The 23,967-nt window shown below is 41.5% G+C and overlaps 1 protein-coding gene across 2 annotated transcripts in view; it reads left to right on the top strand.

Annotated features, from left to right (window-relative positions):
- Window positions 1-23,967, top strand: part of LASP1 (LIM and SH3 protein 1) — a 53,771-nt gene that overhangs the window by 10,494 nt on the left and 19,310 nt on the right. For both annotated transcript variants that reach the window (XR_014541066.1, XM_083583548.1), the window contains exon 3: window positions 15,524-15,608. Coding sequence is in view for 1 of the 2 variants with exons in the window: in XM_083583548.1 (XP_083439674.1) it covers window positions 15,524-15,608 (85 nt within the window). In the remaining variant the exon portion in view is untranslated. The remainder of the gene's footprint in view (window positions 1-15,523; window positions 15,609-23,967) is intronic.

Genomic DNA, 23,967 nt, shown 5'->3' with positions numbered 1-23,967 from the left:
GGGAGATGCATTTCCTCCCCCATCAGCTGTTTCATGTTAAACAGCTGATCTGTGCAATCAGCTTAGCTGGGGGGAAAGGGGAAGAGGGAACCAAAAAGAGAGGGAGAGTGTACCATTGCATTGGGAGGTGGGGGAGAGACTTTCTTTACAACCTCCTTTGCAAGATGTGAAAATGCAACTCCTTCCTGCGCAAGGAGATCTTCTGTAGGAAGTAAGAAACTCTAGCTACGTGAAGACTTGAGCTTGCACTTTGCTAATATGCAAAAAGTTCTCCATACATTTTGCAATTGTTTACATGCAATTTTGGGGATGCAATTTCATTTTGAAGTTTGAGACTTTGAATAGTTGTAAGGCAAGGTTTGCTATTCAGCTGTACATTGTATTCTTCTGGGATCGCTGAACTTTTTTGACAGGTAAAAGGAAATCTTTCGTTCTTACAAGATTGGTTTTTTTAAAGTCTTTGGAGAAAGTGGAAGATGTAACCTGAGTGCAGTTACTAAGAATTTAACATATGTGTCTTTCCACGGGAAGTAGAATTTAATCTGTGTGAGATTGTCAGTGATGTATGATTATGTATGACTATTGAAATGTGGCCTCTGACAGCTTTTCACTGGGGTAATGTGGCCCTCCATCCCAAAAAGTTCCTCCTTTCCTGCTGTAAAGCAAGTAGAGGCAAGGCAATAAAACTAACTTAAGACCTGGGCAAATAAATATGTCTTAACATGGCACTGAAGGGATTGCAACAATGACACAGTCCACAAAGTGATGTGCTCAGTACTAGAATGTTGGTAATTTTAAGCATAGATGGATAATGCAAAAGTCATGGGATAGCAAGAAGGATATATGGATTAACTAGTGGCCGTGATTCAAGAAAAACTCTGAAAGCTGCAAGTATTTCAGAAAAGGACATGAAAGGGAAAGATCAACGGTGCCAATAGCAAAAGAACAGGAAGATGAAAATCTTCAAAACTAAGTTTGCAGTGGAAAGTAATGGAGATCATAAAAAGAGATGGCATGGAAATATTTGGGTCAAGAAAGCTGCTTCAGAAGCTTTCTGAAAAGGCTTAGGGACGGGGAAGACTTGGGAGCAAGTCAGGGTTAGGAATTTTTGGTAAGGAGTAAAAGTTATACATAAGTGTAGGCGAAAGTATGTGGCAAGATTCTGTTCAGGAAAGTTGCCTCCAACCATTCTGAGGCTGCCCCCACACCACAGCCCATCCCGTTCAGCAAATTCCCTTAAGTCCCTGTGTTGCATGCGTGGGTAGCGGGGACTGCCAGATGTAGGAGGTGGTGGGAAGTAGATTTCCACCAGTCCCATTAGCACACTTAACTCTGGATCCAGCCCAGAATAACTACATCATCTGGTCCAAAGATGAAAGCGAGATGAGAATATTGTTAAGAAGTGACAGATACATTTAAGAAACAAACAGAACATGTGATTAGCCACAGTGGTTTGCTATTATAAACATGGGTTTGAGTAAAGCCTGTGAAAATGGTGACTGCCCGCAACCCTTGACCCATGTCTGTTACTTGGCATTCTCAAGAGGTGGAAAAATTAATTTCCCCCTTCAGCTTCTATAAGACCCACTCACTTGTAACAAACAGAATGAAGCTGTGCTTTACCAGCAGCTTATGGCTCATTTAGACAGATCTAAATGCTTGGGAAAGCCTCATTTCCAGTGTTTTTGCTTATGCTTCCAACCGCCACTTCTGTCTGGAGATATGGGATACTTTAGTTCACAACTGGTCTCCTGATCAAGACAGATGCTGTCTTCCCCAGGACAATTGCCATGCTCCTGGTTGTGTCACTAATAGTCAAGATGGCTGCAGGGTGACCTCCTCTCCTCCAGTTCATCACCTCCAAACCTTCAGTTTTCCATTCAGCTTGCTATGCCCATGAAGGTAGCTTAGACTATGGTAAAGCTTTGTTCTTGCCCCATTCTTCTTGTTGAAAACTTCAGCAGCACTGGGTGGGAAATTTGAGTATTTAGATAGAGCAGCAGAATATGGAGTTGTCCCTTTATGGGCAGCAATTCAGGAAGTGTGTATGTGGGACAGAACTTCAAGAGAGGCTTTAAGGGCACCCAGAATCCATGTCCAGAGCAAGGATATTTTAGGAGGGTGGGGTGCTACTGGGTTTTTCTGAGCTTAGTTGTATCGCATGCCACATTCAGCATCCGTCAAGAGAGGTAACATGAATTGTTTATTCCTATGGTTCTAGATTCAGGTAGATAGTTGTGTTGGTCTGACGCAGTCAAAATATATTTAACATTTTTTAAAAATTGTCCAGTAGCACCCTAGAGACTGTTGCAGGAATTTATGTATAGGTTGGGGGGGTTGCCCCTCCAACAGATATTATGCATATGCAGCCCACTACCAAAATCAGCACAATCGCTTTTGTGACTTTTGTGATTTGTCCCCACAAAACACTTCATCACAGTTTCTTCCTATCTATTCAAAGGGCCTTTGCTGCATGATACCAAATGTAACAATTCACTGATAAATGTATCTATGTACTGGCTCACTGGGAAAACTTCAGAAATTCATATAGACATGTGAGCTCAGCTACTCATCAGCCCCTCTGCCTGAGTGATAATCCCTGGCATCCTAATACCTGAGTGCCAGACAGGTAGCCATTCCAGAAATAACAAACCCAGATGAAGACAAAAGGGTGTGATTAACTTGGATGGGAAGCAGGGAAATGTAAATATCTTTTTTGTTACACTTGATGGGTGTTTGGTGGAGGGCAAGGAGAACCATGGGGCAGGGTCCAGGATGCTCAGATTACTGCCACCAGACCTCCCCTTTCATGATGTAACCATGATGTATGAGTGATGTAGTTTAGGGTGTGTGACATGGGGATTAGCAGCTAATAAAAGTTTGGGGGCTCTTTTGTTTGGGGCTTCTATCTTGTTCCACCTTGTGGCAGTTGGGAGTCCTGTCACGACAGTCTTCAATAAAGACCAAGCCTACTGGCTGCTGTTTTGCTCTGGTATTCCTGGCTGGTGTCCTTGTTTTTTTGTCTAAGAGAGCCCTCAGATTTCTCCGGTAACAAGACCAACTAAGTTTGTTCTTGGTATAAGCTTTCATGTGCATGCACACGAAAGCTTATAGCAAGAACAAACTTAGTTGGTCTCTAAGGTGCTACTGGACAATTTTTATTTTTATTTTTTTGTTTATTCCTATGAATCTTTTGGTTAAAAAACAAAACAAAAACCTTCCCAACTAGGTTTCAAACTTTAATGGAAAATATGATTAGGTTTCTGATTAGGTCTGTAGTATTTAATTGATTTAAAAAACACTTTGCTATTGATGTCCCCCCATTAATCAGGCAGCAGAATTAAAAGTATTATAATAGAAGTAGTGAAAAAATATAGGTTGTAAATGCCATCTTAGAAGAAATGACCCCTTTTTCTTCTCACAAGAAAAGATGGTGGCTCTTCTAAGATGGTTGCTGTTGTGACATGCATATACACTATTTAAAACACTGTTTTTCTTAACTTTTTTATGCATATACTTGTTTCTTCCTATTTAGTTAAACGGCTTATGATTAACTTGGCTAGGATTTCTTTGACCAGGTGTGTTCCCCAGGTATGTGAGGGCAAGATTGAAAATAGACAGATACTGTATATTCTCAAAAGTTTGAGATTCAGAGATAAAGAATTGCCCTTCTTTTAATTAGTGCTCATGTTTCCCTGTACTCATCTCCTCTTCAGACACACTGCTCCTTACCAAAGTGCAGAATTTTGCCAAATATAAAACACTAGATTTTATATAAAGTGTGTAAAATAGCAGTTTGAGACCAAACCCCCAATTTATGTACTCTTTGGCATAATATTTTGGGGTGGGGGGATTCCAACTATGGTCAGTGCTGACAGAGTCTTGTACAAGGCCCTCCTTTCTAAACATCCGCCATAAAAAGTGGAATTGTACAATGAATGTCCTATCATTTTCTGTGGAGTGGGGAGGGAAAAGGCCACGTTTATGCTGGCAGGAGTAAGCTTGCTTTTTCAAACATGTCTAATACAGGCTTTCTTCTGTCCGTGCTCTGGCTTCCTGCCAGGCCGTAAGCTTATTTCTCAGTCAGAGCAGTAGGAAGAAGGCTGGGCTTCCTCTTTGCTGCCTTGATGCCATACGGCAATCTGAACATAACCTTCCAATGGCGCCTTTGCTGTGTGGTTTTGCCCTCTGAGGCTTTCCTTCATCAATGAGGTGGGGTGAACAGGGCATGTTTGCTCTGATCTCAAGGGCTTACTTCCTAGCATCTTCTGTCAATAGTGTCTTTGAAAAGCTAGATTAAATGATATACTCTGTTAGCCCCACTTTTACAGAGTTAGTGTAGCATATAAAGATAGAGCCATGAATTGGTAAGCTCCTGATTTGACTGTTGCTACTTCTGTGAATTAATTAGTATTTCTCTGACCCCTATCTGTAATATAGGGATAATTCTGGCTTACTTTACTGGGTTAATGTAAGGATTACAACAAAAATTAAAATACACTGATCAAAAACTGTATAAGCTTGACTCGGGCTTCCAGTAATGGAATTTTGCATGGTTTTACATTGTTACCTCACTCTTCTTTGAGTGAGCTCAGAGGTGGTAATGCATGGATGTGGGCTAGCCCCCCTTGTCTTCACAACTCTGTGAGGTAACTTAAGCTGCCTGTGTGTAACTGGCCCAAGGTTACCGAGTTAACTTCATGGCTGTGTGGGCATGTGAACTCCTTGGACAATGCTGACTCAGAACTCTTCCATCTCTAATTTTTCCATTTGAGAGATTGTATAATTCTCTCTTCTTCAGTTCAAGGATTCTTAATGTATGAAAAGAAACATCTTGCAGCAGCTCAGTTCCATTTGCCCTCCCCCCTTCAAGCTAAGACTGATTCAAGTGTGAAGGGGAAACTTCCACAAGCTAACATTATATCTAGCTTCTCCTATTATGCTAGTGCAGTCCTAGCATAAAATGAAAGCATCATGTCCAAAGTGTTGACTATTAAGACATAAAAATGCCATGCGCTCAGATTTTTTCAGTAATTGAGTTTTATGTGACTTCATGTATACAGTACTTCAGCTTTCTAGCTGTTTTGGAAGTACCGTATTTTTCGTCCCATAGGACGCACCGGCCCATAGGACACACCTAGTTTTTTGGGGGGGAAATAAAGGAAAAAATTTTTTCCTTTATTTCTGCCCCAAAACCAGGTCGGGGAATCCAAACCAGGTCGGGGAACAGCGGGATGGCGGCGCTGCGCCTCCCCGCTGTCCCCCGAGTTTGTGGGGCTGCTCGATGTCTGCCCGAAGCGCGGGGCGCTCTGCTTCAGCGCTTCCCGCACTCTGTGCAGCAGGCTGCTATCCGCAGCCTAGGGAGGCCTGCGGGAACTCCCGCAGGGCTCCCTAGGCTGTGGATGTCTTCCCGAAGCGCTGAGCTGCGCCAAGCCCTGGAGCGCAAGCAGCTCCGTGCAACCCTCCGGAGCCCGGTGTGGCTTTACGCCGGGCTCCTGAGGGTTGCGCAGAGCTTCCTGAAGCCTGGAGAGCGAGAGGGGTCGGTACGCACCGACTCCTCTCGCTCTCCAGGCTTCAGCGAAAGCCTGTATTCGCCCCATAGGACGCACACACATTTCCCCTTCATTTTTGGAGGGGAAAAACTGCGTCCTATAGGGCAAAAAATACGGTACCTTAATTTGGAATAAATGGCTCACCCCAGTTTTGATTTTGAGACAAACAAATGTTCTGTTTTAGGTGTCATTTTACTAAGGGGTTTGGGTTACGTACATGCTGTATTGATTACATTTAAATATGCAAACCTCTGATGGGTGTGTTAGTATAAAAGTTATTACTTGTGATGAAAGAAAACACCTCCTTTAAAACTTCTGTTTTATGTGACCCAGAACTAAAGTAGCTTCTGCAAAAAGTGTGTTTATAATTCCATTGATCAAAATGAGCCTCTGCTGCTTTGCCAGAGGAGGCTGCAGGCTGGAGTGTGTTCCTGTTGCGATGTAGCTATGTCATAGGATCAAGTAGGCTAGGTTTTTGCGGTTTTGACTAGTTATAATACAGTAGTGGGGAGGGGTGTAAAATCAGGCTCTTCATTTCTCACATACATTTACTTCAGAAACAAAACATACCTTGTCAGTAGTGAATGCCTCATAATATTCTACAGAGCAACAATGCACACTATTGCATAAAAGCACACTTCATTCTCTACATCTCCAGTTTACTAGTAAGAAGAGGAAAGTTCAGAACAGAACATGATTTTTCTGCACAGAAGCAGCAAAGTTTCCTAGAGTTCTGGAACAGGCTATTGTCAGTCCACACTAAAAGGAAGTGGGTGCTGGTAATGAATTGCTTGAGTGTGGTGAATCTGGAAGGCTGACTTATGTACACTCCACTGAGCAGACCTCTTTATTTCTTGAAATGCTGTAGAATAGATGGCAGGAAGTGAGTGGCCTAGTTGCACAGTTATTTCCTCTTCCCCCTCCTTGGAAGGAAGATACAGCACTCCTTTCTGCAGAACAGCTGCTTTAAAACGGTTTTTGTCTGTTTATTTGTTGCGACTTTTACTGGATGAATTAATACTGTTGGATGACTACATTTCCGTGTTTCTTTCAGTAGCATCTATTTCTTGTTTCTCTGTTTTGGGAAACTAATATATGTGGTTCCTTTTAGTAGAAGCGATTTATTATCGCCATGGAGGGGGGAAATGCATGACTGGTTTGCCTCTTTGGTGTCTTTTATCATTATTCTTAGACTCCATGTGGCTGTCCCCATGTCCTTCCCTCTGTTTTGCAGTTATAATTGCACATAGGAAGTCAAATGCTGTGGTGCTCTGTAAGATCAGCACTTTTAGGTCTTTGCTCTCTTCGGGGGCATGTTCAAAGTATTTGTTTTATAATCCTCAACTGTCTAGTGTTATTTCTCTGATCTGAATATTGCAGCTTTTTTATTTGCATCCCTGTTGCTCTTAAAAATGGCGCTGTACTGGGGAGATCTTATTACTCTGTTGTGCTGCTGGAGTGCTAATGTTTGATGAATGCTATTGCTTGATGAATGAATAACTATTATTCAATTAGTCCCTGTCATTTGGAAGAAACCATCCCAGAAGTGATCTTCTCTTCAGTTCTGTACTAGCTTTGCTGAGAATCCAGGCTCTTTCTTCCATCAGTTATCACTTGGCAGCAACCATTACATCAGACTGTAGTAGAGAAGGGATGTAGAGCCACTCTATCAGTACAGTGGACCCTCGGGTTACGTTACCTTCAGGTAATGGACGGTAACTTTTGGGTTGGGAACATGGCAAACTTCTGGGTTTCGCCATATGCGCAGAAGCGCTATATCGCACCGCGCACATGCGCAGAAGTGGCACCTCTAGATGTGGACTTTTCAGGGTATGTACAGACCCCTGGAACGAATTAAGTTCATATCCGGAGGGTCCACTGTACAGCTAAGCGACCAGCAGCTTTTGGCTTCTGTTCTTGAACTCTTCAGTCCTAGCAGATCATTATAGGAACTTGTAACTAAGAACTTGAAAATGGATTTGCCCGCCCCCTTCCAATCCATTTTATTTTTGTGTCAATTTTTATTATTTTTTATTTTAGATTGTAAGCCTGAGGATAGGCACTTTCTGTAGTAAACTGTAAGCTGCTCTGGGAGCTTTTTTGACTAAAGAGTGGGATGAAAATTCTTTAAATATATAAAATTGTCTTCCTCTTGGAATGATATTTTGGGAGTATCATCTCATCTCGAACCTTTCCTTTAGGTGAAAGTTGAGCCTGGATTAGTCACAAACAGCATGTATGACTTGAAATTGATTCTCACTAGAAATCAATATGGGAATTGTTCTGTTGCTGTTGGTGAATAAAGGATACTTTCATTTCTAACTCAGGAAGGAAATGAATGATTCCCAAACTGAATCAGAATCTGTGATTGAATTGTATGGAACTTGCAGGATGTTAAGGTTGTCAAAGGCTGGCTCCTGAGCTGTATACGGGTCTTTCTGGAAAACTATGGCATTTTAACACACACGTTTAGTTAAGAGTGACTATTTGAAATCTCTCCATTCATGAATCTGTGCTCCAAGTTAATCTGCTGTATTATTTATTGGATTTATATTCTACCCCCCTTCCAAATCAACCTCATAGCCTGCTTTTTCAGTTCTTGAAAGCTTTTTCTCAGAAATTGCAAGCCTTCATACAAATGTCACATTTTGCAATGCATGATGCTAATGATTTGCTTTCAGTAGAGTAGGAAGATTTTAAATAGCTGTCACTTACCTATTGTGTCTGCTTCTAGGTAACTGTAAAAAACTTGTCATATTTTCCAGTTTTGTTTTCCCTTTTAAATACAGATCTTCCAGTATACAACCCAATGTCATATCTGCACCTCCAAAGTATTATAGGATGTGTGGTGTCAAGTATTTGGTCAGCAATCAGCATGCTTCCCACCTGTTACATTGTTTTCTGCTTTGTAGCCTTCCTTCAAGAACTTAGGACAATGGATGATATTATTATTTATTTGACTTATTAGTTGCTTTTTTGCAACTTACAAAGGAGTTGCTGGTAGCACAGTATTATATGAACTAAGACTGATCACAAGCACCTGCAGTAAAGATAAAGGTGGAAATGGAAGAACTTTCATATTTAATTTTTTATCTAAAAGCTTTCTAAAGTTTCATGTGGAAATACATTTTAGTAATGAGGGTTGAAGTGCATCACATTTTTAGAAAATGAGAAGGCCTTGAACTTTTTGCATTGTTGTTAAGCCCCTCTACCCAACTTAACGTATTTTCCCCCAATTTTGCACACTCTCAGATTAATTTTCTCCATTAAAGAGTTCCTCCTCAGCGTTCTGAAATGTGTGCAAGCCAGTTTGTGACTTAGGGAATTAATACAGTACGTACTGGGAATTTTCTCTTTACTACCTTTTGATACATTATAAAAGTGTGTCAGTTTCATCTCTTTATCTTGTGGTGGAAGTGAAATGTAGGTATACTTTAATAACTAGCTTATTCAATAGAAAGTGAGCAATACAAATTCTCCCCCCCCCCCCCGCCGCCCCTTGCTATGAGGTAGCAAGAAGTAGAATCTACAAAGGCTGAAGGTGGACATTTGCTAAGTGATAGCAGATGATAGGGGAGGGTTTTTGGTTTTTTTAGGAATGGCATAAGTATGGAAGTGAAGGCCACATTTGTTTGGTAGAACTAAGAGGTAGGAGCCACAAAAATGGCTTATGTTATTGGAGACCACGTCACTTGCTAATTAAAACATTTAAAATAACTGCAGTGCATTTACTGCAGTTCTTGTGTCTTGAGTTCTTGTGCAGATGAGATCTGCTTCTGCCTTATTCTAAGCATTTGTATTTATGCTAGCTATTCAAGAGTTACATGGCTACTCTTATTCATATTATGAAGGAGAATCCAAACTTTTCCTCCTTTACATTTGGACTCATTTTCTGTCTCTTGCTTAGTAATTATAGTAGCAATATACATTTTCCACAGAGCAGATTTCAACAACTGGTTCTGCCAAAATAACTTGCTGCTGTTCACTTGGGCCTCTTACTGAAAGTGGCTGGTTTTGGGTTTCCCCCCAAATATTTAGTCTTCTGGTCCTGATTCCAAAAATTCATTGCTAATGCCAGTACTTAAGTATCTTTTGAGAAAATGAAATCTATGTGGACATGCTGCATTTAGTAAGAAAGTATCTTTGCTCTAGTCTAGCTCATGGGTAGGCAAACTAAGGCTCGGGGGCCAGATCCAGCCCAATTGCCTTCTCAATCCAGCCCGCAGATGGTCCGGGAATCAGTGTGTTTTTGCATGAGTAGAATGTGTCCTTTTATTTAAAATGCATCTCTGGGTTATTTGCGGGGCCTGCCTGGTGTTTTTACATGAGTAGTGTGCTTTTGTTTAAAATGCACCTCTGGGTTATTTGTGGGGCATAGGAATTTGTTCCCCCCCCCCTTCAAAATATAGTCCTGAGGGGTCTGAGGGACAGTGGACCAGCCCCCGGCTGAAAAAGTTGGCTGACCCCTGCTCTAGCTGTTAGGTCAACCACTGACAATGTTCCTACTGCAAGGATGAATTTCCACAGTGACTGTTCACTGTTAAATCCATTACGCTGCCACGTGGATTCAAGTAGTGATTCCAAACAACCCTGCAATATGTGAAACATTTAGCATTCAGAATAATTTTTTAAATTATGAGCTAGTATCAGACCCTTACCCTTATTGTTTCCTTCAGTAGTTTATGGGACTATGCCAACCTGATATGTACAGGAAACAATTAAATGCTGGTGAAATTGGGTGTTTTTGATGCAGAAGTTATTTAGAGAATAGAAAACTAAGTTTAAACATGAATGTTTTAATTCCTGATTCTGATAAGCCAAGTCTGTGGTTGTGAGATTTTCCCTTGCATTACACTGCTAATACTCTTGAACTGCAATTATTGGCAGCGATACTAGGATTTCAAGTACCAACTCCCAGAACTGAATTGTACATCTCTTTAGAATGCTAACAGATCTCTTTGGGGAGTTTGCGTGTTTGTTTGTTTGTTTTTTTTTAAATTCCTGCACCAAAACATGTGGCCACTACTGGGAACCCCCTTCTGGAACACAAGCACTGGAAGTGGTTGCCATGGCAAGCTAAGAAATTTGGCTCTTCATAGCAGCAACATAAAGCTCACTGCACAACCATAAATGTTCCAGTGTGTCTGTCTATAGTCTGTATCTTTGGTAAGCTTTTGGAAAAAACAGGTTTGAATGAACATCTGGTAGCTGCCTTCCATAGAATCTTTTCTCATTGACAAGCAAATACTGACAGTTAAAATGTCCTGACGAAACCTATATTTCCTCTCTTATTTGTCCCTTTTACTCTGTTATTGCTGGCTTCTGCTGTATCTTGCTACCCAACAAACAATGAATGGTAGCTAGACTGCATCAGCCACCCTTCCACCTACCCCACGAATAATATTTAATTTTAAAGTACAAAAATGCATATTGAGGATAACCAGATAAATATAAAATTAAAATACACTCTAACCATATCCACCACCTAGACTTGTTAATTATAAATACACTGTGTATGATCAGGACTTCTCTCAACCTAGAAATGCGTTTGCACCAAGGTTAGAATATGTTGATATATAGACTAGCTGTGGCCATAAGCTTTAATATAAGAGCCCGCACCACCCAAAATGTATATCCCTGCCTGCTCCCAGGAAGTGCTACTTGGATTAACTACTGCCAATTAGACAGGAACTAAAAGGTTGCCTTAATTTTATCTAACTGAAATATAAACCAAATATAACCTAAAATATAAATGGCTAGAAGATGGGTGTGTGTGCCAGCTTTGATTGTTTCTTGCAGAGTTGATGTTTGTGGTGCAGTACACTATTCAAAGTCAGTATCATACCACCTGACCCAGTCAAGACACATGTTCAGATTTAGGCTTGGAATTGGTTCAAGAGGAGCAATTTCTCAAGCCTCCCACTTAGAATCTTAATACTATACTAGAGACCCTGCATGTTGCTCTAACTGCTGGCAATTTTTTAAAAAAAAAATTCAGATGTCTTGCTTCCACCTTCCCCTCTGTCACATCTGAAGCAGGATATGAATGCAAGAGCACTCTCTCTACTTGCATTCCTCAGCAACTAGCACTCCCATATGCCACCTCCAATCCTAGTGGTAGTACACAGCATCACAACATAGAAGAGTTCTGCTGCAGATTCACGAAAAGGGAGAGCTAGACATCTGGCTGTTTTTGGCAGCAGATGCAGGTTTAACTTCAAATTTGGCCCTAAGCTAATTGGAGCAGAGAAGTGACAAGGATTCAAAATGGCAGCCTTCTGTCCACATGATGATCCTGCTCTTCAGGGATTTCAGCTTGGGTTCCTAGCAATCTCGTTACACTGCATTACAAGATTGCCTTGAAAGGGATTCAGAATTGCAAAATCACTTAGCATTTTTATGCTCTCATTAATCGAAAAAGAAAAGTGAAACCCATATCTAACTCTAATCCACATACTGTATTGAGATGCTATCTTAATTTCATTCATTGGCAATTATTCTTTGAAATACTATTTCTGTTCCATACTACAGATTGGGGCACTGAGTGAGAGTGGTTTGCTACAAGGCTGTAGCTGAAGAACTAAAACCTAAATCTTCAAGGTCTAATGCTCTTATGTGGGCTCAAGCTAGCTATCCCTCCTGTTCTGTGACGATACTGTGTGTGTACGCAGAATATCTCGCTGCTCTAAGCGGGTTAACCTGAATTGGGATTAAGGGGAATTTTGGGGGTTTATATTTTAGGGCAAACATAGGAACTGCATAATTCTTGCTCATGCATTAGTCTTGTCAGGTTTGCAGGCTAGGAGCTGGAGGAGATGGTCTTCAAGCAGGCAAGCTGCTTTCTGCTTCACCAGTACTCAAAATCGTAGTGCATTGTCAGACAGCCCTTAAATTAAGGCACATTTTCCACTTTTTAAAAAAAGGGTGGTTTTCTGTTCCTCTTCCTATTTTCTCCCTTCAGGGTTAGACCTCTCCATAGATCTTATTGAATAGCATTTAGCTGCCACAATTTCACTTCTTTTCTCTCTTTCCTCCTTCACTTTTTAATATGTGGGATGTAATACCCTTAGCTAGGTGGTCCCTTCTGTGTCATGTCACCCAGTGTAATCTACCGCTGATGTCCTTAAATTGCACAAGAGAGGGCCAGAAATAACAGCATGGCCTGGAATTGTATACTTTGTGCCCCGCAACTTGTGGGGAGGGGAATGTTGGTACTGAGCATGCAGTTGCTTGCTGCGTGCTTATTTTGTAAGCACAGTTAAACATATACTCATTCTTAATTGGTCTTTCTGAGTAGTCAGTTCTATTTTTAACCCTGAATTTCCTGCCTTTCTGCTACATTGTGCTCACAGGTTATTTTTCATCCTTGCTGTGGCTAGTGGCTTATCTTTGTGTGGTATCGGTGGATAATACTGTGATGTTCTGCAGCTTTGCAAAGGTGTGGTATAGAGGTCTGCGTGTGCATAAACTTGAATGTAATAAAATCCAGTGCGTGCTTTGAAATCAGAAAGGGCAGGGGGCTCTCTGCTCCTGGAGTATTTAACTTCTAATGGGTTCATCCAGAGTGTTAAAAGTGGAGGTTATCCAATGAGCGGAGGCTAATTCTTGTCACAAGAATATAGTGGAACTTTATATGCCAAGAAAGCAAAACTGGCAGTGCTCATGAAGGGGATGGGAAAAGCAATTGGCTGTTTCATCGGTGTGGCTCAAGGACAGATGAGATTCACAGAGCCAAACAGTTCTATGTAGACTGCATTTTAAAATGCCTCTGAATTTTGCATCAAGGTAACCCAAATGTTGTGGTGCAAAAGAATTGTGAATATTTGTAGATCCTTGCTTGTTTTATTTTGCTAGCTGTAAAGAAGGGTGCTAAAACCTCCACTTCTTAGCAACTGGAATCGTGTTCATGTGATCATAAATTCACCAATCACTGGCCGCATTTTCAAACTTTACACATAAGGGCTAGAAATTTGCTTTTAAAGAAAATGAGCCCTGAGCTAAAGATTCTACACCAAATAACTGCATTTCTGCAGGCATGTTCTTCTAAGTGGTTTTGATTGGCTACAATGCCCTCTAGGTTGGAGAACCTTTATTTTTGTGCAATGAAGGCACAAAAAATGTCCAACTATGTAGATGTAGGCCAAATAACAACCATTAATTTCCCCAAATTATTGCAGTTGCAAGATCTCGCTATTCTTTTTTTTTTTTTTTTGCAGTTGTGGGGCATTAAGTATGCAGAAACAACCACTGTATACCCACATGTAACATGCTTCTACTTTCTGAATTTTTAGCAGACTGATGCTGACTTTGCAATCATGGCTAAATGTTCTGCATAAGACAGCTAGGTTCCCCAGAAGAAAACAACAATTAGAAGTCAAACCAGAAATAATTTTATTAAATATATTTCAAGATAACAATCTGGATTTACATAATAATAAAGAATTAACATGCCAGTTACTACAAGCAGTGAGACACAACATAACCAGACACTGGAAACACCTTTCTGGCACAATGATAGACAGTTGATACAAAGCATTTTGGAAACAGCCCTCCTTGAAAGATTAACAAATAAACTATGGTTGACTTGTGGGCAGATCAAGAAAAATGGTGTAATTTCATAACATATCCCAGTATTCCAGAAAATAAACAACCCATCAGCATTTGGCTTAGTCTGGTTTATCTAAATTTTAACTTTAAACATAAATTATTACCTTCTGTTTGAACCCCTTTCCCACATTCATCAAAATACCAATGCTTTATATTGTTTCATTGGTAACGTAAGAGGAAAAACACAATCACAAGGGCTCCTGATTAGGTGTTTAGCTATGTAATGTTGAATGTTATCGGTTACCTCTGTTGTATCCTGTTTCCCTTTTGATTTTGTTTAATCAATTCATGAACCAAGAACCTATACATTGACCACTAATAATGAACCATACATTGTAGATATTACTGCAGATTTATTGTGCTATTTTTGTGATATACAGATAACATGAGAAAACTTGGTCTATTCATTTGTATTATTTATCATTCCTATGATCCTTTTAAATAAAATCCGATAAAAAGTTGTTCTAGAAAATCTAGGTTCCTCACAGTACAGTGGCACAAATGTGTGCCCCACTGCTAATAAGGAGGGAAATGCTATGAAAGCGAAATTTATGGATTAAAGTTTGAAATGTATCCCTTATTCGCCAAGCACCTTAGATATATGTGAAACAAGTCCCCTGTTGAGCTCCCTGATTTGTTGACTCTTCTGGAGAAAGAATCACATGATAGTTTTATGCTCGTGGAAGCTAAATTCATGATACTGTACTAGGTCAGACTTATGCACATCTTCAGTGGTTTTGCACATAGCGCCCCATCTGAATTCATGGACCAATGCTTAACTTAGCTACCAAACAGCATGGATTAGGGAAGCATTACAGGTTGTTTGACAAATTTTGACTGGCCTGATTTGTCTCGGTTGCCCCCAGCTGCTTTTACACTTGCCTCTTAAGGTAGGCAATGGATAATTGCATCTAAATTTGGATATATTTAAATGAGCTAAATTGTGGGGAGAGGCATAAGTACAAAACTTGCCAACTAAGAGTATAGTTTTCACAAGGTATCTGTGCAGGAATACATTTTATCTGTTCTTACTTCCTTCCCTACTCCCTGGATTTTGGTACACTGTAGCTGAGCCAATTCAGTGATGTCACAGACGCTACATCAAAATTTTCCTTTAAGTTTTTGCGTTATTCCTATCAATCTTCCACAGTACTAAAGACAGTATAGCAGCATCCATTATATTAGGTGGACAGAGGCACCTTGAACAGCTGAGTAAAATCCACAATTGGTCTGTTTAGGAGTTCACAAACTGGGGGTAGATGATATGTATAGAGACTGTGCTGGTGTTGGTTTCATCTAATCTGGCCAAACCAGATTAAGAATGATTCCTTTTTAACACAGCCTATTTTTTTTCCTCTTTGCAGACACTACCCAAAGCAGTCCTTCACTATGGTGGCAGACACTCCAGAAAACCTGCGCCTTAAACAGCAGAGCGAGCTTCAGAGTCAAGTAAGGCTATTAAAGTTTCTTCACATGTTGCCTACTGCTATATTCTCTCAGTTACAGTATTTTCCTCAGTGGTCTTCTGGAAACAGCACCCAAAGAGGATGTGTGTATATTCAACCTCTTTTAAAAATAGAACTCTCTCCTTAGCTGTCAGAAAGGAAAACTACTAAAATATTGCCTGAGGAAATGAAATTATCAAAGCTGAAATGAAATTAACAAGCTCTGACAAGCATCCCCCCTACAAACAGATGATATTTATGATACAATAATTGATGGACAAGAATTTGAAGCACCAATAAAAAAGAAGAAGCAGCAGCTGAGGAATCTGGAGAAATGGAAGGAGTTGCAAATTAAAATGTACCCAATAAAACTGCTCAGTGAAATGTGCAGGCTGCAAGTGTGCAGTAATTAGGTGAGCAAATAAGTTGTGGGTAGCACACAAGCCAAGCATTCTAGAATATTATAGTCAAGATGGGGATAAGATGAAGGTGGAGAAGTATGGCCAGAAATTAAGTGGCATTGGGGGATGAAATCAATGAGTTTCATACCCTGAACAAAGTACTGGCTGCCATAGTCAACTCTGAGGACTACAGGACACAAATTATTTTTCACATAGCACTCTCTATCATGATCATAATGGCACCTCAGGATGCATCTCATCCTTTAGCCTGTTTCTTCACTGTAAGTGGGTAGACAAATAATCTGCTGCACAGGTTTGTTGGAAGGCTGGGCAAATGACTGGAAAGCTCTTTGCCTGCTAGAAATGCCAGAGAAGGTTACCAGTGCAAGAATAGAATCTGGGATGTTGTACATTGTGTATAACATCAGTGAGGAACCTTTAGCTCATCGGCCTAATTAGACTCAGTGCTAATTTGGCCCATGAAGCCGCTTCCCCCAAACTGCACGTACCTGATGTTATCTGTGATGTCAGGTGTGGGGCAGGTAAGTATGCAGCTGCAAAGGAACTATCAAGAGCATACTTTCAGTTTCCGATGGTTCCTTGGCAAAGCAGAAAACCCTGATTGATCAACTGGTCAATGCTTACAGTGAGCCCCATCTGCAGATAAAGTTTGAATTCAAACCATGCCTGCAAACAGTTTTCTCTGTGGATCAGTTTTGAAGCCATCTTTGTAAATCTGCAGAGCAAAATGTCCATTTGTAGGCATACTTTGAATCCCAGCCACACCTGAAAATGACAAAGCAGTGCTTGTTGTCGGTGGCAGTCAACTAATTGTCTGGATAGTGAGCCCAGTTCCCTGGTGCATAATATGCTTAGTGACCTTTAGTCGAGGAGAAGTGGGCAGGGTGCATAGAGTACCTACTTAGTAGAGGATGGAAACATTTCTTCCCTGTGAGTGGGTGACAACAACCGCCTAAAAGAAAAGTTATCCTGGAATGTCCAACTAGAGGATGCTGCTTGGTGCTTTAAAAATTAATAGTGACAGTTTATTATCGGTATCTCTCCCTCTGAGGGGTGTGATAATTTATTCTGTCCCATGCCCTACTTGACTAGGAATTGTTATGAGCCACAAGAAACTTTGGATAGCTTGAAGAGGGGGGGAAACATGTTGTGTTGAAGCTTTTAATGTGATCTGGCTACAGAATTTGATGCTTAGATATGATGGTATGAGACTGTAGATTCTCTTGATACACCTGCACACAAATACATCTTGTCCTTCTTTATAATTGTTTTAATGCTATTCTTTTTGGTCTAGATTGCTCGGTATTTGGGAATTCGTATGCTACTCTAACTTAGGGTTCAGTCAACCATTAGGGCAGTGATTGCCAACCAGTTGTCATGTGAATAGCTTTGGAGGGGGGTGGTTGAAATGACAGCCACTTCTTCACTGGTAAAGAGGCCTTTCAGAGGGGGTGCACGGTGTGTGATTAAGAGAGATGGACAAAGAAAGAGATTCGTGTGGCTTGTGTGGTTTGTATGAGTAACTGAGAAGGCGGTATACCGTATATGTGGTCTGTGAGAGGGAGAGAGGCACTTGGAAGAGAGAGGAAGAGGTGCATATGTGAAGTGCATTAATGCATGAGAGAGAAATACATGTGTGTGGTGTGGTCAACATGTATCCTGGTACAGTCAAACCTCGGTTCCTGAACGGCTCTGTTTTGGAACGTTTCAGCTCCCGCACGCTGAAAACCTGGAAGTACAGTGGTACCTCGGGTTACATACGCTTCAGGTTACAGACTCTGCTAACCCCGAAATATTACCTCGAGTTAAGAACTTTGCTTCAGGATGAGAACAGAAATCGTGTTCTGGCGGTGCTGCAGCAGCGGGAGGCCCCATTAGCTAAAGCAGTGCTTCAGGTTAAGAACAATTTCAGGTTAAGAGCAGACCTCCAGAACAAATTAAGTTCTTAACCCGAGGTACCACTGTAAATGCTCTGGTTTTCGAGCATTTTTCGGAAGCCAAACGTCCGACGCAGCTTCCACTTGAGTGCAGGAAGCTCTTACAACCAATTGGTAGCCATGCCTCGGTTGTCGAGCATTTCGGAAGCCGAACGGGCTTCCAGAACGGTTTGACAAGCGAGGTTTGACTGTACAGTCGTACCTTGGATCCTGAATGCCTTGGTACTTGGATGTTTTGGCTCCCAAATGCCGCAAACCTGGAAGTGGGTGTTGCGGTTTGCGAACATTCTTTGGAACCCGAACATCCAGCGGGGCTTCCGCGGCTTCCAATTGGCTGCAGGAGTTTCCTGCAGCTAATCAGAAGCTGCACTTTGGTTTCCAAACATTCTGGAAGTCAAACGGACTTCCGGAATGGATTCCATTCGACTTCCAAGGTACAACTGTACTAAAGAAAGCTCCCTGTTAGATGGCAACTGTGTGTATCTGTGTAATGTATGATCCCCACAGTCAGGACCAACAGGACATAGGTGACTTCCCACAGCAATCATGATATTTTCTGGGGGCAGTGGAGTAATCAAGCACCTATGACTTTTGCTCTTAAGTTGTGTTATGCCACATCCCCATGGCAGCCATTTTGTGACCAGTGCCCATAGCACCGTCTCAAAATTCAGAACATGTCTACTGCTTCAAAAAGGACGGCAGACCCTTTATTAGGATAAATTAAATAAATAGGGTTCCACAATGGCTTAGGTAGGTTGTTTTTCTTCAGCTGCTTAATCTCTCCCTTGTCATTTTCAATCCCTGACTGGATTTCTTTCCCCCAAATCACTGTTTTTCTTATCTTAACCTTGATCTCAAAGTCATCTGAAAAAGGGTCACACAGTGCCATGTTTAGCAGACATTCTACCTAAATGCTATTGATTGTGGATTGCAACCAGGAGGTCTTTCAGCAGTTTGTGTGTGTTTTAATGCTGAAGTTCTTGAGGTGTTACTTTTTGTGCAGCTGTACTTTTTGGAATGGCCTTGCTCTGGGTTCCTCTAGTTAGAAATCCTCTTTGCTGAGGCCACATTTTTGTACTGGGGCAGGTAATCTGACTTCTAAGGTGGGAATGTTGTTGTTTCTTATACCACTTACTTGCTAAAATGGTTTCTAAGCAGTTATAAAAATATATCAGCACACAATCAAAATATGCAATAAAACCATTTTATTAAAACATTGAAAACATTCATAATAAGCCCACACAGAGATATAAATAAGACTAAAAAATTTTTTTTTTTTTTTTTTCTTTCTTTCCAGTAGCACCTTAAAGACCAACTAAGTTAGTTCTTGGTATGAGCTTTCGTGTGCATGCACACTTCGTCAGATACACTGAAATAGAAGTTGCCAGATCCTTCTATATAGTGAGAAGGTGGGGAGGGGTATTACTCAGAAGGGTGGTGGGAATGGGTGGTTGGCAGATAGCTGAGATGAGCCTGTTGACGGCTCTTAACGACTGCAATAGGTCTTACAGGAAAAAGCAAGGGGTGAGAAGGTGAAAAATGGCTTTGTCATGTATAATGAGATAAGAATCCAATGTCTTTGTTCAGACCAGGTCTCTCCATGGTTTTAAGTTTGGTAATGAGTTGCAATTCAGCAGCTTCTCTTTCCAGTCTATTTCTGAAATTCCTTTGTAGTAATACAGCTACTTTGAGATCTTGTATAGAATGTCCTGGGAGATTGAAGTGTTCTCCTACTGGTTTCTCTGTCTTGTGATTCTTGATGTCCGATTTATGTCCGTTTATTCTTTGGCGTAAGGTTTGGCCTGTTTGTCCAATATAGAGAGCTGAGGGACACTGTTGGCATTTGATGGCATATACAATGTTAGACGATGAGCAATTAAATAGTCCCGAGATGGTATGTGTGATGTTGTTGGGGCCAGTAATGGTGTTGTCCGGGTGTATGTGGCAGCAAAGTTGGCATCTGGGTTTATTGCAGGCTCTGGTGCCAGTGTCCGTGTTACGTCTGGTTGTAGTATTATTGTGGGTTAGGAGTTGTTTAAGATTGGGTGGCTGTCTGTAGGCAATGAAAGGTCTTCCTCCCAGAGCTTGAGAAAGAGAACTGTCATTGTCCAGGAGAGGTTGTAGATCTCTGATGATGCGTTGTACTGTTTTGACTTGGGAGCTGTATGTGATGACTAGAGGTGTTCTGTTATTTTCTTTTTTGGGTCTGTCTTGCAGCAAGTTCTCTCTGGGTATCTGTCTGGCTCTGTTGATCTGTTGTCTAACTTCATCTGCTGGGTATTTTAGTTCTAAAAAGGTTTGCTGTAGATCTCTTAGGTGAGAGTCTCTGTCTGTAGAGTTGGAACAGATACGGCTGTAACGTAGTGCCTGGCTATATACAATGGACTGTTTGGTATGTTTGGGATGGTAGCTAGAGGCATGTAGATATGTTTGTCGGTCAGTTGGTTTACGGTATAAGGTGGTGTCTATGCGTCCATCCTGTATTTTTATAGTAGTGTCCAAAAAATGTATTTCTTGCATAGATTGATTCATTGTTAGGTTGATTGTGGGGTGAAAATCATTGAATTTCTGGTGGAAGGTGTCCAGGGTCTGTTGACCATGTGTCCAGATGATAAAAATATCGTCAATGTATCGCAGGTACAAGAGAGGTTTGAGTGGGTAGGAGTTTAGGAAACGTTGTTCTAAATCTGCCATGAAGATGTTGGCATACTGTGGGGCCATGCGGGTGCCCATTGCTGTGCCGCTGATCTGAAGGAACAGGTCATCACCGAATTTGAAGTTGTTGTGGGTAAGGACAAATTGGCAGAGTTTGGTGGCAAAGTCCGCTGTGGTTTTGTCTGAAATGGTGTTCCTTATAGCTTGTAAACATAATTAACTATTTAATTGCTCATCGTCTAACATTGTATATGCCATCAAATGCCAACAGTGTCCCTCAGCTCTCTATATTGGACAAACAGGCCAAACCTTACGCCAAAGAATAAACGGACATAAATCGGACATCAAGAATCACAAGACAGAGAAACCAGTAGGAGAACACTTCAATCTCCCAGGACATTCTATACAAGATCTCAAAGTAGCTGTATTACTACAAAGGAATTTCAGAAATAGACTGGAAAGAGAAGCTGCTGAATTGCAACTCATTACCAAACTTAAAACCATGGAGAGACCTGGTCTGAACAAAGACATTGGATTCTTATCTCATTATACATGACAAAGCCATTTTTCACCTTCTCACCCCTTGCTTTTTCCTGTAAGACCTATTGCAGTCGTTAAGAGCCGTCAACAGGCTCATCTCAGCTATCTGCCAACCACCCATTCCCACCACCCTTCTGAGTAATACCCCTCCCCACCTTCTCACTATATAGAAGGATCTGGCAACTTCTATTTCAGTGTATCTGACGAAGTGTGCATGCACACGAAAGCTCATACCAAGAACTAACTTAGTTGGTCTTTAAGGTGCTACTGGAAAGAAAGAAAAAAAAAAAAAAAAAAAAATTTTTGTTTTGACTATGGCAGACCAACACGGCTACCTTTCTGTAACTATAAATAAGACTGTTTCTTTCAATCCACTTGTGGCGAGAACTCGGAGGTGACTGAAAAGGAAAATGAGTAACGACAAAGAGTTGAGAAGATGGGACTGAAAACATCATTGTAAACAGGAAAGCAGCAGAAATATGGATGATTGGGCTCCTGACGATCGCGAAGCATGGGTACCCCACAAAAAAATTTTAATTTGGAAAACATTTGGACTTTATGATGTGTATTGATACAATTTGGACTAATTGGTATGATATGTTTAATTTGGTAAATGGAAACTTAATTAAAATTATTTTTTTTAAAAAAAGAAAACATTCATAATAAAATGCACAATAAAACCTGTTAAAATAGCAATTAAAATAATTAGATCAGGGTTTCAGGTCAGGAGATCAGGGGAATGCACTTTAGAAGACAAGCCTGTGTAGTTTTTTGCAAGGCAGCTTGTGAGAGGGAGGCCATCAAGGAATGGTTCTTTTTCTCCTCTGCATGCCATGTGAGAGACGAGGAGGCTGCCAGCTTGATTGCATGTTGCCAGTTAACTGCTCTCTGAATTTGTAGCCTCATCTAGATGGGAGTGCTGTGTTTCTCTAGGAAGTCTGATGTGCCCCCTTTCTGTTTCAATCTGCCACCTGGAGACGCTAGGTTTTGATTTCATCATCTGTACCCAATTGTAGTGGCTTCAGGGAATGAAGGATGCACAGCTAAGTGCCAAGATGTTCTCTTAGAGGAGAGCTTTGTATAGCTTAACAAAGTGACCCAGAAGTTTCTGTCCCGGATGCCCAGAGCCCAAGGCCTAGTGAGGAGTGACTCAGTACTTGAATCTGCTGTGTGGTGCCTGTTCTTAGTGTTGCAATCTCTTATCTAAAAGCAACTAAACTATTAGAAAATTCATGGGAAGTTTTACATTTTTTCCCCTTTTGGACAGCAGTGTGAAGGTTGTTAAAACATTTCAGCAGAGCACATAGCAATGGATTGAAAAGGATCACTCATACTCTTCTTCCCCACTCCCCCCAACACATATATCTTCTCTAACTGTAGTAGAACTCGCTGTTTTTGTTTTTGTTTTTTATTTCTTCTACAAAATACAATGTTATCAAATAGGATCTGGGGACAATATACTTAGTCCATATACAATTATAGATCACTGTTTAACAAATATAAAATAAAACCAAAATTAACAAACCACAGGTATGGTTACAGATAGGTAGCCGTGTTGGTCTGCCATAGTCAAAACAAAAAATTTTTTTTTCCTTCCAGTAGCACCTTAAAGACCAACTAAGTTAGTTCTTGGTATGAGCTTTCGTGTGCATGCACACTTCTTCAGATACCACAGGTATGTGAATGTGTGGAAGGTAGCAAATTATAGTGACTATTATGTCTATGTTATAAATCAGTGATGGCCAAACTTGGCCCTCCAGCTGTTTTGGGACCACAACTCCCATCATCCCTAGCTAACAAGACCAGTGGTCAGGGATGATGGTTGTAGTTGCTATTTCTACACATTCACATACATGTGGCTGCACTTTTCTTACATTTTTAGTTTTATATTACTGTTCCTCAGTACATGGCCCTTGCACACATTAGGCTTTCTGAGCCTTTTATTCCTTTTCGTTTTCTGTGTTCCATATATTTTGCTGCTTGGGGTAGTAGTAAAACCCTGTCTCCTTCACATTATTTTCTTCTAATGGCGTTATGTGTGAGCATATTGGGGAACACAAAACCACTATGAGTTGGAGTGGACACAGGGGAGGTGGTAGCCCTGAAGTGTTAGGTCAGGAGGTGGACTGAGCTGCCCCACAGGTGAAATAGCGTTGTGTTGTAAGTTTGCTGGCTGAGGCAGATAGCTCTAGGTTTGCTTTTTGTGTGACAGGAATTCTAGAAACCGCTGGATGCAAAAGTGGCTTAGTTCTTGCCAGAGGGTTTAGACTTTTTTGTCCACTTGTCCATCTGGTAGCTCCTACTAGACTTCCCCCAAGGGCATCTAGGGCAGAAATAACCACACTGAAGGCCCTCCCACATACCTCTCTGAGTTCTGTGCACCGTATTTTTCGTCCCATAGGACGCTCCGTCCCATAGGACGCACCGAGTTTTTTTTTGGGGGGGAATAAAGGAAATTTCCCCCCTTTATTTCCCCCCCAAAACCAGGTTGGGGAAACCGAACCAGGTCGAGGAACAGCAGGATGGCGGCGCTGCGCCTCCCTGCTGTCCCCCGAGCTTGTGGGGCTGGCCGATGTCTGCCCGGCGCGCGGGGCGCTCTGCTTCAGCGCGCCCCGCCCACTGGGTGGCAGGCTGCTATCCGCAGCGTGGGGAGCCCTGCAGGGAACTCCTGCAGGGCTCCCCACGCTGTGGATGTATGCCCGGTGCGAGGGGCGCTCTGCTTCAGGGCGCCCCTCGCGCCGGGTGGCAGGCTGCTATCCGCAGCGTGGGGAGCCCTGCGGGGAACTCCCGCAGGGCTGCCTAGGCTGCG

This window comes from Podarcis filfolensis (genome assembly GCF_964270895.1).
Source record: "Podarcis filfolensis genome assembly, chromosome: 13".
In the NCBI taxonomy this organism is placed as follows: domain Eukaryota; kingdom Metazoa; phylum Chordata; class Lepidosauria; order Squamata; family Lacertidae; genus Podarcis; species Podarcis filfolensis.
Note: the sequence above shows the minus strand (reverse complement) of the source record. Positions and strands in the feature narration are given on the sequence as shown.